Genomic DNA, 15,404 nt, shown 5'->3' on the forward strand with positions numbered 1-15,404 from the left:
CTAATAACCACATAATGTCAGAATTATGAATAACATGCAACAAGGTCTTGGTTTCTGGCTGTTATATTTGCAGTCATATCCAATAACAGAACATCACTGGCTTACAATATGACCAACTGAATAAGCTGTTCTTCAGTTAGCTATTTTTTCAGTCAATATTCACAGTTCACACATACGTTACACATTAATGTAGCTCTACCACAGATACAAAATGATAACTCTTATATAGAGACACTCTTCTGGTCTGAGCCCAGTTTGCAGTCAAATTTACTTATTGTAAAACCAACACTTCATTGGTTTCAGACAAGGCACATTTCATTTGTCTGGACTACATCATAATCGTTTCTATGACGGTTCAGTGCACTTTTTTTTTTTTTCTTTTGAAGCCAAAGGCATTTATATAGGCACCGACTAAAATCCATTAGTCTGAAAGCAAGTCAAATCAGCACTAAAATAAGAATTATTTCATTAATCAGCAATAGGAATTAATATAATAGCCACAAGTGTTGACCAGTTGCAGAGAGAACTTTCTGGCTGCCATGCTTCATTGCAACAAGAATTGTTCCATATGAAATGATACTTCAAATGACTGAAGGCAATAAAACGTCATTTCACGCCACTTAATCTTCACAGTAAAACAGTTCTAGACATAGCACAAGAAAGTTTAATCTAGCTATTTAAATCAGAATCTAATAATCAAACCAACTAAAAATAACAACGTAGTGTCTTACATTGATATGCAAATATTTACTTTTAAGGTCTTACAGTCTTACTGCTAGGTTGTAGTAAAAATTCTAAGAAAGGGATTTTCAGTAGCAAATTAGGTTATGTAGTTTTTTTAATTAAGGTCTCTATTTTTTCACTTTGAGAAAGACGGGGGCCAATGATGACTCTTTAGAGAACAATACAAGTGGTTAGTGGTAACATCTACTCAGTAAAACCTACGACTGACTAAATTGAAGCTGTTTAGCTTATGCAACAGAAAACTTAGGGGGCAATAATTAGACTTACCAACAGTTTAAATTAAGCAAACAAAACTATTCATCTTCTCTTTGCAGCAAGTTGTTCTCCATGTCTATGGACTTTATGACAAGGAACAGTGGATTTAAATTTTAGCAGAGGTGATCCAAGTTAGCAGGAAGAAGTAAACGTACTTAGCAGAACAAGCACACAAAGCATGGGGACTGAATACCTGAGGAGCTGCTGGTACCACTGCCTCGCAGGCCAGTCCCCAACCTCTGTCGACAGCAACCAAGCTAGCACAGACCTTCCCTGGGGCAGAGCAGAGCACCTGGCCTACAGGACTCACAGGTCTCTGCCCGCCCTTAGGTCCTATGATTTCCAGGTTACCTTGCAGCCAGCAATGAATTCTCACAGTGCCCTAGGATACAGCCAGGAAATTACAGGTAGCTAAGGGAGACAGCAGAAGTATTCCAAAATACTTCGGAAACACCACAAACTGCAGGATTCCTGGCTCTAGGTCTCCCCTCGCTTTAAAAATGACCCAAACGGCACAGATTCTCAAGGGAAGAGTTTGAGCCCGCACAGGGGACAACCAAAAAACATACTGAATTTTCCTTGCTGAGCTAAATCATGAAAGCAATTTCTTTAACAGAACAACACAGCCCACAAAAGAGAGATCAACTAAGCCATTTCATCTACTTTCCCATAGTTCATGATTGATTGCTCCTTCAGGAGACAGAGTAATAGCCATTGCAACCATGTAAGTACCAAAAAGATGTCTATCTACTGCAAGTTAATCAACCACCAAGGGGTTTATTCTATATATTCAATCTATTTTCCCCCTTTGTTTCACCCCATAATTATAGCCCTTTCTTTTCTGTGCATTCTTCAATTATTTGGCAGCACAAGGCTTGTAAGTAGAAGTAGCAATTTCTTGTGTGTTTATAAATCAGCTTGTTGTACAAGACCTGTAAAATAGTATTTGTGACTTAACTTACAGTTTGGGAACTCCAAACAGAGCCAGTTAACAAACCTATTAAGACAGCAGAAGCCAACAAGGCAGTGATGGAGATTTTTATGCATGTGACAGGTAAGAAAACACATTCCATTTCCTCTTCTTTCCCTAATTTTCCCCAGGTCCATGCGACATGCATATTTGTTTCTTTGAGTAAACTAACAAAGTCAGGAATGATAATTAAAAACACATCACCAAAATCTTCTCTCAGAAAAAATGTGTGCAAGTCCCATGGACTTAAATGCTAATTATGCATTTGCTGTGTTCTGCTTAAACAACCTTCAGTACTAGTTCTGTGCAAAACTAAACAAATGCACAGGGAATATTAAAATCCATGGAATCGGATCCTATACACAGAACCACATCCAGAACTAGCAATCAATATTATCATGAAATGTGGAGGTGCTACAGTGCAATTAAGTTTGACTTCAAATAGTTTCACATAGACATTGTCACTTACTTTCAAGACAGCAGGCATGAGTGTGTAGATAACACAGTTACAAAAACTCAGAATACCATGAGTAACAAACTGAAAAACCCAAAAGGAGAATACGTTAGGCTGCTTTGTCTCTTGTTTCCTTAACTACATTCACCTTTATTTTTTTTTTATGCACCGAAAAAATCAGACTTTACTAATGTGCACAGACTTGCAGCAATGACAGTTCAGTATGATGGAGAGTCCTGCCAGTAGGTGCCAGGGCCCTTCAGGACCAACTCCTGCTTTTGCCATTTCTAAGAAGAGTCCCACCTCACTTTTAAGCCGTTTTTTTCTGCATAACCCACAACATCCCTCATTTGCTTGGGCTGCTCAGGCCTCTCTTCTATTCTCATTCAAATTGATTTTAAAGACCTACTTAGTCCTTTTGCTGTGCTTCCAACAGAAAGTCTCTAGTGATTTAAGAAAAAGAAGGAACTGGCAATTGTTTCCTTTCTCCTAATTGTCTGCCTGTTTGCTTACCCTGTACACCCGGGGGGCCAGAATACACTTTTTGTCTTCCTCTCTCTGGAATGTCTGCTATATCAGCCACAACTGCAGATATATAATTTGAATAATCCAGTCTTATCTTTGACACTCCTCTTTTTGAAACAGGTAGTTTTCTCTTCTGTTGCACAGTACTTCAAGATTACAAAAACTTCACAGAAAAAAATTTATCACTGCTGCATTATCAAGATTTCTTGCTGACAAATCAGTCCCAGAGTAAAATACATGTATAATCCTGGAAGTTTTTTTCAGACTTGGTTCTAAATTTAGCGTCTGGTGGGATGAAGGCCTAATCTGAAGCCAGTCTGAAGTTTAATTACCGGCATGCTGAGATCCTTCCAACAGATTCATCCAGGCTAAGTTCTCAAAACACAGTAGAGCAGGAAAGAGGGAAGAAAAGAACTACATAGCAGTAATATTGTTCCTCAATTACAATCGTCTTTTGAGATCTTTTAGATCTTTCCAGTGCCCAGGAGAGCTGGTATTTGGATTCTTGAGATACTTTAGGTGCCTTTGTAGCAAATAATGAGACCCAGCCCTAGGTGACTTGTTCTGACTGTTCCTTTTTTGAATGCAATGCATAAGATTTTTTTATATACACAACTCTGATTTTATGATATATACACCACAACTGAGCATATTAGTAAGTATTGCAAGGTTTCATTTAATCTGGAAACTGACTCCTTAACTGAATGCTTTATTTACTTTATAACTTCAGCAGTATGTTGGACAGCTTGTGTCCTCATTGTCCAAGTATTCAGAAGAGAAGAAAACTGGTGTCACAGCTACTGCAGCTTATAAGCTTTGCAGGTCTCACTGTGGAATTTGTCAGTTACTTCTACAACAGCAGTTGGTTTATGTACTCAGCATGTACTGAGCAGAGACTGTAAATTTATCTGGAGCTAAGAAGTTCATGGCATCAGAGAGCAGCTGTCAGATCTTTGTAAGATCCACTAACTTCACCTATTTTTACAGCATTGTATTTTACAGCATCAGCATTTCAGCTTGCTTATTTCCCTAGCCTGCACCAGCAGTTGTGTGTAACCTGTAAGTAACTATTTACAGACACACAGTTAAACACATTAGCATGAAAGTATTCTTCTACAAAACCTCCTCTGCTGGAGTCTCGTATCAAGCCCATGTAAAATATGAATATATTTTTATCACATAAAACACCTTGCCCATTCAGTAATGTTCACCACTTCACTGGAGCAGAAGTAAGAAAAGGACACGATGTGAAGTAAGAAAGGAATACAAAGTGAGAGGACAGCAAGAAAAAATATCACATTCTGAAGCTGAGAAACTCGCCTGTCTGGGCTTGTTAAACCCATTAGTCATCACTTCGTACCTACAGTAAAACAGAAACAACTAAAATGACAAAACCTTATAAATTTCACCTTCACCCTCTCAATCACAGGATGAAGATTTCACAAATCACTTACAGATATTTCTTCCTAATGCATTTGAATTTACACAAGAAGACAACGCGAAGATCGAACAAAGTGATATAATTCACATGCACAGAAGGAAAGAATTGAGTAGGTCTATTGGTCACTTTCTTACTTGCAAATTTTAAGGATTTTAGAAATGTCAAGTTGTCCTATAGAACGTTAACATCCCTGGTAGCTTTTAGGCAGACTAATTCTCCATTAAATCACTGCCAAATGCCACTGTTGTCATTCTTGTTGCTTTAGTCCCATGACAAGCAAGGAGCCTTCCTTTACCTTTAGTATATCAGAACCTCAGTGTTACTGAATTCAGTATGCCACCCTGTCACAGACTACATCTTACATAGAAAAAGTTTCCTTGAATTCTTACAAGGCAGCAATCACTCTGATCTGGAATCAACAATTTCAGAAAAAAAAACAGCAGCACACATGGCATTAGAATACAATGCAAATTTCTAGTACTGCCTCCATGAGAAAAGTCAGAAATAAGATCCACATCTTGGGATTTCAGCAGCAATTGTTGAAACTCCACTATGCAAAAACATCCCTAAAGAGGAAGTATCACTTGAGCTGAAAGCCACAGACATTTCATACGCAACTACTTGTGCATGAAGATGACGACTGACAGTGCAGCACTTATTTGACAAATACAGATTTTAGATACTATAGGGTAGTTCGTCTTATTCAACCAGCATACACACAAATTAAGTGTTCAGAAAAGTAGAAAACAGCAGATAAATTGGAGGCCCATTTAACCCAGTATTATATTCTGATTTGGTGAAAAAGGAAAAGCTCAGGGAACAGTGCAAGGCCCAGGACATATTTAGAGAGACACGCACAGACCCCTCTACTTCCAGCTAATCAGTAATTTAAGGGCTAAATTCAGCTAAACACCAAATTCAAATTGTTGTGTTTAATAGCCACTAATGGACATAACATCCATGAATAAAACTAATACCTTTCTTAGTCTATTTATAGTTTTGGCTTCCAAAATACCCCACATTTTACAATTCGGTTATCCATTGTTCCTTGAAGAAGTGCTGCTTCTTCCACTGGTTAAGCATGAAGCCTGATAATTCCACGGTGTACCTCCACATTTTTTCGTTATGATAAATAACAAATGCTCATTCCGCACTTGTTATTTATCATTTCACCATGCCACAATGTTTGATCTGAAACCACTAACACAATCCCACTTGGTGATCTCCTGCTGAAAATCATCAGCCCTATTCTGTTCTGTCTCCCTTTGTACAGGAAACAAGCAAGAATTCAGATTATCCTCATTCTCAATACTTTTTCCAGTTTGCGATGCTGCATGTGATATTCCAAATTGGAGTTAATGATGGACTTTCACAGTACTAACGATCATAATGCTTGGTGAAAGTATATACCTTTTAATCAGCTACCTAATTAAGCAAGTTGCTATAGCCACAGCCAATGTTCCTAGGCATTTTGCAGATACTCAGCATCTTACATAATCCTAAATTCAAAACTATGAAGTGATAAAAGACCATCTTTAGATCTGGAGCTATCTAAACCAAATCAGACATCGATGGTTTTCTCCAGTTTTACTTTACGTAAAATATTATATTTCCTTTCTAACATGTTATCCAGAAATTCTTTTTTTCTGGTTAAACACTCTGAATCCCAATGGATTCATGAACAAATTAACTACATCATACTCCTAGTTATACATGCGAAAGGCATATAAACAGACATGAATGTCTGTTTTGCAAAGCTTTATGGAATTATTTTTTAACCAAAGACAAAGAAATTGTGTCCAGAGGGGCATTTTATCACCTGCTCAGAACACCACCACCAATGTTACTCACTCAGTTAACTCATGTCTGTGTGCTGGATGCAAAGTGGAATTAACAGAAGCTTGCATACCTTTGGGGTGTTTTGTTTTGTTTTAATTCTAAACTATTATCATATTTGTCCTGTGCTTCCCAGAGCAAAGAGCTCTAATCCTATTAATATTTCTCAAAGCCCCTCATCAGGCTTTAAGCATTTTTAAATTGTCCCTTCCATGGACCCCCTTCTCATTATACCACACCTGATGACCCATGCTATGAGGCCAAACCATTGACATCATTATTAGAGGAGTGTCAAAGCACTTGGAAAACTTGACTTTGTCCTATTTTTTCCACTACCCGAGGGCTGCCCCTCCTTTATTTCATAGTTCTCCTGACTGAACATTCTGCTAGGGCACAGTCCATCATAAAAGATGTCCACGCAGCTTTTAAAGCAACCAGGTCCAGCCTAAGGATTCAAAACACTGGTATAATAAATACATTGTGGTTATTAAAAAAATCTGTATGTCATATTCAGGATGAGATTCGGTATTCTTCATGAATGTTTACCATCTTATTGTATAGCTGACCAATGGTCCGTGCCCACAAAAGAAAAGGTAGTCTCTGTCCTGTTAAAATTTCATGAGTGTACAAAGAAAAGCAGGCTGACTCACAGAAACTAGAACTGAACTAAGGTTCAGAGCACAGCATGCCAAATTTTGAATGGGCTGAGGAAATTATAGTTTAGTTTTAGAGCCTGTTCAAGTGTAACATTATAGTATTTCCCTGCCAGCATTGTAAACACATCTATGGAACTGATTTAATTCTTTCACCAGTCTAAGCATCTTAAAGGAATATTCTTCCAATATTAGTTCAGCTGATTTCCAATAAAGACCATACCTATATAGCCATGACAATTTCCCAGCAGAAAGTCTTTACAGTCCATTTTACAGCCCTACATTTGGAACGGCTATATTTTAAATGCCTCTTACAAGAAACATGTGGCACACTGGTGGTTTGATAAAATGTAATCTACAAAAAACCCCCTGAAACTTGTAGATAACAACTTCTCAGATCTCTCAAGGCTAGCAGAAAAATGGAGCAGAGGCCAAGCAAAACACCATCACACAATGTGTATATGTCCGCCTGGTTAGTATGCTCTGCCATTTTAATCCTTCAGTGCGTTTTGGAAGCCTTTAATCAGAGATGTAGTAAAACGTTTGAATTTTACAGTACATGGTAAGTGTAAATACTACCAGCTTAAACGATTTGGGTTTCCGCTCTTTGTATAAAAACTCTGTCTGAACATCTGTGCCTGTGAAGATTAAAGGGCTAAAAAGCCTGGAAATAGAAGACCTTTGTATTCACAAATCACCAAAGAGAGCTACAATGCCTGGAAAGCTTAACTGCCCCTTCAACCAACTTTGACCACATCTGAAGAGACTTGAACATTATTTAAATAGCCTAGAAAGTAAACAGCTCTGAACAAATTCAGAACAGTTTTTGTGCCAGAGCTTGAAGCTTCCTCTACGTTTGGATAATTTTTTTCACACCAAGACCACCTCCGTTGCATTCTGTGAGCTTACTGTGTGAAGGCAGTGGTTTCTTTCCATTTTGCTGAGAGACCAGTAAGTACTTTCAAGTAAACAGATGGCTCACTCCTAACCTCGCCCCCAGCACTTGTATATAATCACTCCTTATCTGGAGTGGGATTGCTTCTGATTTAGAGTAACAGAGAGATGATAAGCATCAGGACCTCATTATATCAGAAATTAGGCTTCTTTATTTTAATAAACTATTTCCTCATCACTGATTACCACCTGTGATCTAAGTCACTCGGCTTCTGTTACTACCCCAGGCCTTCTGCAGGTCGATCATCTTCAGCTGTGCCAAAGTTGTTGCCATTCTGTTGTATTTCCACACTTAGTGAAATTCTTTGGGGTCCACATGTGGTGTAGACATTCACTTGACTTTTAAAAGATTTTTAAAAAGCTTGCCTATTACCTTGCAAGTTCACCTTCTCTGGAAAACAACCAGAGAAAAAAAGACTGTCATTTTTCCCAAAGAAATACAGAACAAGCTTTAAGCCCCTGATGCCCCATGCTTAAGGAACCCAGTACCTTTAATGAAAATAAATAAATAAATAAATTCAGAGTTCCATTATAAAGCAGGTTAAAAATAATGAAACCATTGGGCCTTGATTTTCAAAGTGTATTTGCACTAAATAATTTTTTGACTCCCTCTCCAGCATGAAGCTGAAGATTAAAAATTACCTAAATTACAAATTTTGGTAATTTTATTACCTAAAGCATGTTAACCCGCAGCGTGGACAGGGAATTGGTTACAGCCCTGGGAGAGCAGCAACCTTCTTACAGGTGGTGTTCTGGACACTCTGTTGCATTAAAAGGGTAAGTTTAAAGGAAACACATTTGCACAGTCTGTATCACTCACCAGTTCCCTAAAAATCCCTGCTAATTACAATATAAACACCGACAGCCAGAAAGGCTCCATTTCCCCATGGTTTCAGTGAGTGCAACAGCACGTATATCTATCTGGTTAAAGTCAAGCACCTGCACTGAAGGCGTGTGGATATGCTGACCTGTAGCACGCTGCAAGACGAGTATGAGCTACAATCAGTTTTATGGAACTGATGTATAGGGAGATGTAGCAGCAATGTACAACAGGTATCTTATAAAACAAGGAATACATTGCAGAAAAATGAGCGGCACCAGCAAATAGCTGTAAGCAACACGTACACACACGCACGGGCAGTAAGCTGCCCCAGCAAAACCCTCTGCAGTGTGTGCAGCCCAGCAGGACAGAGCCACAGGAACCCCACAGCAGGGCTGCTAGCAAGAGCTGGTTTGCAACTTAGCAGGTCCTGACAAGCTACAGATTTCACTCCCTGCTGACCTTAGGGGGGGAGCTTTGCCCTACCTGGATTCCAAGGCAGGATTACTCAGGGCTTTCTGTTACCAAGCTCCCAACACTCAGCCGAGGCAGAAGCAAGGTGGTGCCCAGCTGCGGTGGAGATCCCACGGCACTCCTCCGAACTGCTAGGCATTAGCTCTGATGCTTTGGCCAAAAGCCAAGCGTAGATACTAACTGCTTTGTCTAACTTCAATTTCCCCCAGTTTCAAGGATAGAGTAGATTAGCTTCATGCTTCACATTTTACATTGTTACGGCGTGTTCAGCTGCATTAGGCAGCCCTATCCTTTTCAGTTAGCAGAACAATGACTTTTACAGGGTGTGGGAGGGTAAACCAACAGTAGACATTAAGAAACCACCACTCACCGTCACTATCACAACATAAATGCAGCTGTAGGACCACATTTATACACAACATTTCCTGTATGAATCTTAACATTGATATAATTGTCACAAGCAGTAACCAAATTCCTATCATCTGAAATAGCACGGGAAGTTATCGTACTCTGTACACTCTCCCTCTACATTCACATTTGGATCTCCATTTTCCTCTTTCTACAGCCCAGCAGAAGGGACCATTCCTAACACTGTAAGCCCTTGGCAGCAGTGTAGTGTAATGGAACAAGCGAGCAAGCCTGCCACAGAAAATAAAAATGGAAGACAAAGACAGAAAAAAATAAAGAACCCATTCATTCCTTGATTTCTTTACAGACAAAGGAGAGCAAGAGAAAAGCTCATCTCCTCACTTTTACCCCTCAAAGTACGTTGACCAATTCATCCAAGAAAATGCCAGAATTCCTTTAAGTCTTAGTGTTTGATTTTACTTGCCATATATAATGGTCATAGGACAAACGTCAGGGAGGTGTATGACTGCCCAGAAAGAGATCTATCCAACCACCGAAATGTGGGTGTTCGGCAACTTTAAAACTGTAGATAGAGGGATAGGGGCATGAGGCAAGGCAAGCAGAGGCAATGCGTTATTTGTAATCATCTTGTCCTGAAGCGAATGGGAAGCTCCTAGATCCCCATGGTCAGTCCACAGTGACAGACTGATTTGATTAAAAGAAGTTCTGATAAGCTCCTAACTCGTGTTCTGCCAACACAATCAACACAGTGCTATTATGTGGTGGATTTAAGGAGAACAGAGAAAACAGAGGTGTCTCAGAGATTAATCCTAGAAGCAAAACATCCATGGCTACTGAAAATAAACAAAATACCAACACCAACCCCTAAAACTCCAGCAAAACCAGAAAAACTTAACCTTGCACAAAAAAAAACTTTATCCTATAGATAGGGAAGTAACATCTGAAGTAGCTGTTAAGTGTAGAAATTCCCTCTCATGAACAGAAGTGCTATTTGAGTAATGATGAGTTTTGGCCATTACATTGCAGTGCTACTCCAGTACATCTCCATGGGTAACTCAGCTGATCTAACAGCTCACCACAGCAAAGCGGAGGAATCTTGCTCATTTCATTCAAGTACTTGACAAATATTGCAGTGCCCCAATGAAAAGCTTGTAAAAGCAAACCCTGACACTTCTTCCACGCATTGAAAATCAGTTGGATAATATACTGTACCTCCATTAAAGTCAGTAGTAATATACAATTGGGCGACAAAAAGATGCACATAAATTCAAAGAAACTACACTGTTTCAATGCTACTACTTAATAACAGAAGCAGGAAGCCAATACAAAGCAATATTTACACCAGAATTTTTTTTGGACAATCTTTACTACTGCATACGCTACCAATTTCACTAAAATAAGCAAAGTACAGCTATAACTACAACTTACTGTTTTAATTCAGCAACATAGGATCAGTTAACAATCCACCCATGGATGACTTCTGAAAAGCTGGGAATACAGACTCCAGTGTTTGTCCAGGAAGAGGACTGTTATGTTTCATAGTTTAACCTTTGGTTCATCACAGCATGGCACTTAACAGAAAAGGTTAAATAGTATTTATTCAATAAAATAAGTGTGGGGAGAGAGAACAGAGATCTTAACTGCATGATGAGCAGCAGGAGGGCTGTTCGTATGTCCAGTACTGATGGACAAGAGAAGTTAATCACTCAAATATTAAGAAAAGATTTCAGTTTAAACAGTTTGAGACAGCTTGGTTGATTTTTAAACACAAATGGTGATTATTTGGTTTCATGCAAAGTTTCCTCCTCCTTTTGCTACTACTGATAAATACTCTGGCCTCATTGAAGAGGTTGGTTGATATTTAGAAATTATATTCTATGAACGTAAGTTCAAAGTAAGTTAGATAAGGAAAAAAAACAACATCCTAGAAACTACTGACCAACACTACAACCTTTGTATTCCAGAAGAAGCCATAAAAATCTTTTGCATAGTAATTTTTGTTTTTACCTAATGATTTTACAAATTTAGTATATTTGCATTATTCACCAAACCTGTGCAATGTACATTACTTGACATCTTTTAATTATTAATTTACTGGGTTTGAGTACCAACTTAGAGATGAGACAGATATAAGATCACAGACTACATAGAAACAGAAGAGCACTCAAAAGGTTTCTCCCTCATGTCTCTGGCAGAATCGCCAATACCCTCATTCCTGGCAAGTATCTGTCCAACATATTCACCAAGCCTCCATCATGGAAATGCTAGAAGTTATCAAGTAAATGTGACCTATTATTCATTACATCCTTACTGTGGGAAATTTTTTCTAATAATCAAACCCAAATTTCCCCTGCCAATTTCAATCCTTTACTTCTCATCTATTCTACTGCAGAGGTAAAGAATAGACCTCTCTTTGGCACTTCAGAGTATCTGGAGATTATGTCTGCTCCTCCCCCTCAGCCTTCTCTTTAGACTAAACAACCCAAATTTGTTCAAACTCCCCTCAGAGGTAAAATTGTAAAACCTCCCGAGAATAATTCACTGCTGCCCTCTGTTTCCAAATCATCCACTACTTTCCTGAAAAGCAGTGCAAAAATCTAAAAGAAGTTTTCCAGCTGAGGCCTCACTAATACTGAGAAGGATAGAAGGGTCCTCTGTACTGTGTGCTGGCTGCATGCCTTCTTAGATGTGCATGTGAACTTTTCACAAGAGCACAAGAAGAAAGGTTTACAGTTTCCAGCTCCAGTCTCTAGCAATTTCAGTTTTAACACCTAAGTGTGGTTTGGGTCCAGTATCTGCTTCAGATGCTTACAGATCTCTGTAAGAAGAAGTGCTACCTATGAGCAACTGGATGCTTCTGCTAATCACTCCATATTTGAGTGCTGCTCTCACTGATGTGAATTATTTCTCCCATTTGTCTTACATGATGAAAATGCTCTAAACTTTAAGCAAGCTGTCACAGCTGTATTTGTGACCTACAACACACCATACACTTTCGTTATATCTGTTTATAACGCTCACCTGATTAACTATGATGGGGCTCTTTTAAAAACATATATATTAATATGAAAACATACACACACAACAAAAGCTACATTATTCCCAGATCTTTATCTAGATTGCATCACTTCACACATCTTCCTCTGTTTTCAATGTTTACCTTTAAGTACACAATTTCCAAATATTTGTAATGCTTACCTTTCTGTGTTCAATTGAAGGCTGTGGGATGACAAACTGAAATCCCAGCACTGCTAGTGAACTGAGAAGTCTGGAAAAAAAAAAAAGAAAAAAAAAAAAAACAAATAGAGAAACAGAACACATCATTGCCACTAATCCAAACCACACACACCTATAACCCATTAAAGGGTTTGACGCTGCGAGGGCTTATTTACACATTTAAACAGCATTACTAAGCAAAGCAGACTCACTAAGCTGTGTGAAATGTTCTTATGACATTCTCCTCACTACACAGCAGGCAGAAACAAGTACACACATTTATCTATAAAGCAAAAGTGCACCAAGTAGAATCCACTAACAGCATTTCATATAACATTATGTTTAAATTAAAATATTTTTCAAAGTGCATACTTTTACACCTCAGCATTTGGTGATTAAATTGACATATGCTCCACAATTTTTCTGAAGTGTTAGGTAAGAGTTCGGCCATATGTGGACTGAGTCTGTTTCTAACTCTGGTTCCTCGTTTTGCAGATGTACACTCCACCTCCAGCACACAGGAAACATGCAAAGAACCTCCATGATTCTGCAGAATGTAGGCTCTTCCCCAGCTGCCTAACACTTATGGAAATTGAATAACCTAATGGGCACAGAAGATGGAAAGTAGCGGACACAGCTCACCAGAGACTCAGGATAAGCAGCCAAGCATCACCCCAGTCCCCACATCTTCAATCTGAAAGGAGTCATAATGGGAAGCAAGCCCAAACAAACTTTGTTCTGTCAAGCCTCACCACTGTAATGACTCCTAAGAGCCCGTTACAAGTTTGGTTCAGTTAGCTCACTCTTTTGTTTGCTACAACTTGAATAGGGGACTGGTTTGCATCCTCCTAGAAAGCCCTTCATCAGAAAACCCAAAAAGGTAAGAAAGAGGGAAAATTAAGATATCTTTATTTCTACTGGGAGTTTGACTTCTCAGTTTACAAAGGGAATCTTTTGGACCCCCCATGAAGGAGAAAGCTGCTAATGATTTGCTGAATTTCAATGCAGAAATAAAACTGATGGATTTGGACACAAAATCCATCTGCAAACTAATGGACCAGACAAAATCCAGCTGTGCTTCCTACTCCCAGCCCCTTCCTTTGCTTACTATGCAGTAATCCTTTAAATATTTCACATTGTTTCAGGTATTTTCAGAGAAAAGATCAACTAAACTAAAACAGGTGGGTTTTTTTGTTTTTGTTTTACAAAGCATTTGATTACTGCAAATAAATATATTCTTCTACTAGGGAGAATGTTTTTATTGAGTTTTCTATTTTCTAAATTTCTTGCTAACAAACCGCAAGAGGAACTGTTAGGTAAGCATTTATTGCACATGGCCTTTCATCACTTCATCACCATAGTCTATGCCCCTCTCAAAGCAAATAAAAACAAAAACATTTAAATAAAATTAAAAAATAATAATAATAAAAAAAAGCAACAAACAAACATTCCTTACTGCCACAAATGTAGAAAAAAAATGCAAAAACACTTTAAAGGTCCATTAGAGAGAAGTATTTTATTTTACATGGCTATCATTTGTGATAAAGCTAAATACAAAGGAGGCAGATGAAATTGGTGCCAGTGTAAGATGCTGCAAAGAAGCTACAGTAAGAGCCCAGACACGCAGTTCAGAGCAAGGCTCAAATCAGACAGTGGTGGAATGAAGGCAAATGCGTGACTGAAGAAACTGATTTGACAATCACACCCAAAATCAAAGGTAGAAACAGAAACAGAACTCAGACCTCCAGTTGCAGTGATCTCCTAACTACTCTCAATGAAAATATGACAAATTTTAAAGTAGGCAGAGCTCAGCTTTTGACAGGGCCAGCCTACATCCTCTGCAAGTTATATTTAACATCCTTTTCAGAAACTTCCTATCTATTATCTACACTCCTTTATGGCTTCTACTCCCTATATTCCCCCAGAGCACCTGAAAGAAAGGTCAAAATTTGCATAAGAAAAAGAATGCCTTCATCCACTAGAAGCACAGTGGGTTTTTCTGATTAGTCAGAAGGACAAGAGACTTCCACGAATAAATTCTACTGGAATAATGCACAAGGTCGGTAGTTCTGAACTGAGTGAGAACTGCAATCTTCAAAGCAAATCAGTTAAAGATTTCAGTTCTAAAATTCAAACTTTTAGTGTATGGTCAGGAAAAGCTTGACACATTCTGTAACGAGGTTGCATTACAAGTGACATCTGTACGTATGTACTCAAGAACAATGAAGTTGGTTTTTAAGTTTACTTCTGCACTTGGGTCTCCCAGAAACACTGGCGTAAACCTGTTGTTTCAAACACATGGCAAAACTGGCAGGAGTACTTAAGCCAGCCTGAGGTAAGCCTCTAGCTTCAAATCAGTGTGTGTCGATTTAATTTTGTAAACGTTATTGCTCTCAGTAGCCTTTATTTCTTTTTTTTTTTTTGTCAGCCATGCCAGACTAATATTAGGCCTTCTGAACTACAAAAACAGGCTTCTCCAATTTCAGCTTGCTTCAGGTATTCTTGCTTAGCACTAAAGCCAAAAAGAACAAGTGCTCTTCAAATAAAGCAAAACTTCTCAAGGACACATGAACATCTACAAATCGCTGATTGATGACTGTTTAATTCAGGTTTCTGAGTAAAGACCTTGCTGGTAAAGCCCATGCTTTCATGGTTATGATATTATTGGTAGCCAAGCAGTTAGTTTAAGGCAA

The 15,404-nt window shown here is 38.6% G+C and overlaps 1 protein-coding gene across 2 annotated transcripts in view; it reads right to left on the bottom strand.

Annotated features, from left to right (window-relative positions):
- Positions 1-15,404, bottom strand: part of THSD4 (thrombospondin type 1 domain containing 4) — a 289,062-nt gene that overhangs the window by 252,336 nt on the left and 21,322 nt on the right. For both annotated transcript variants that reach the window (XM_082769054.1, XM_082769055.1), the window contains exon 3: positions 12,694-12,763. In XM_082769054.1, coding sequence (XP_082625180.1) covers positions 12,694-12,763 — 70 coding nt within the window. The remainder of the gene's footprint in view (positions 1-12,693; positions 12,764-15,404) is intronic.

Source organism: Aythya marila, assembly GCF_965140915.1.
Source record: "Aythya marila genome assembly, chromosome: 11".
Classification (NCBI taxonomy): Eukaryota; Metazoa; Chordata; class Aves; order Anseriformes; family Anatidae; genus Aythya; species Aythya marila.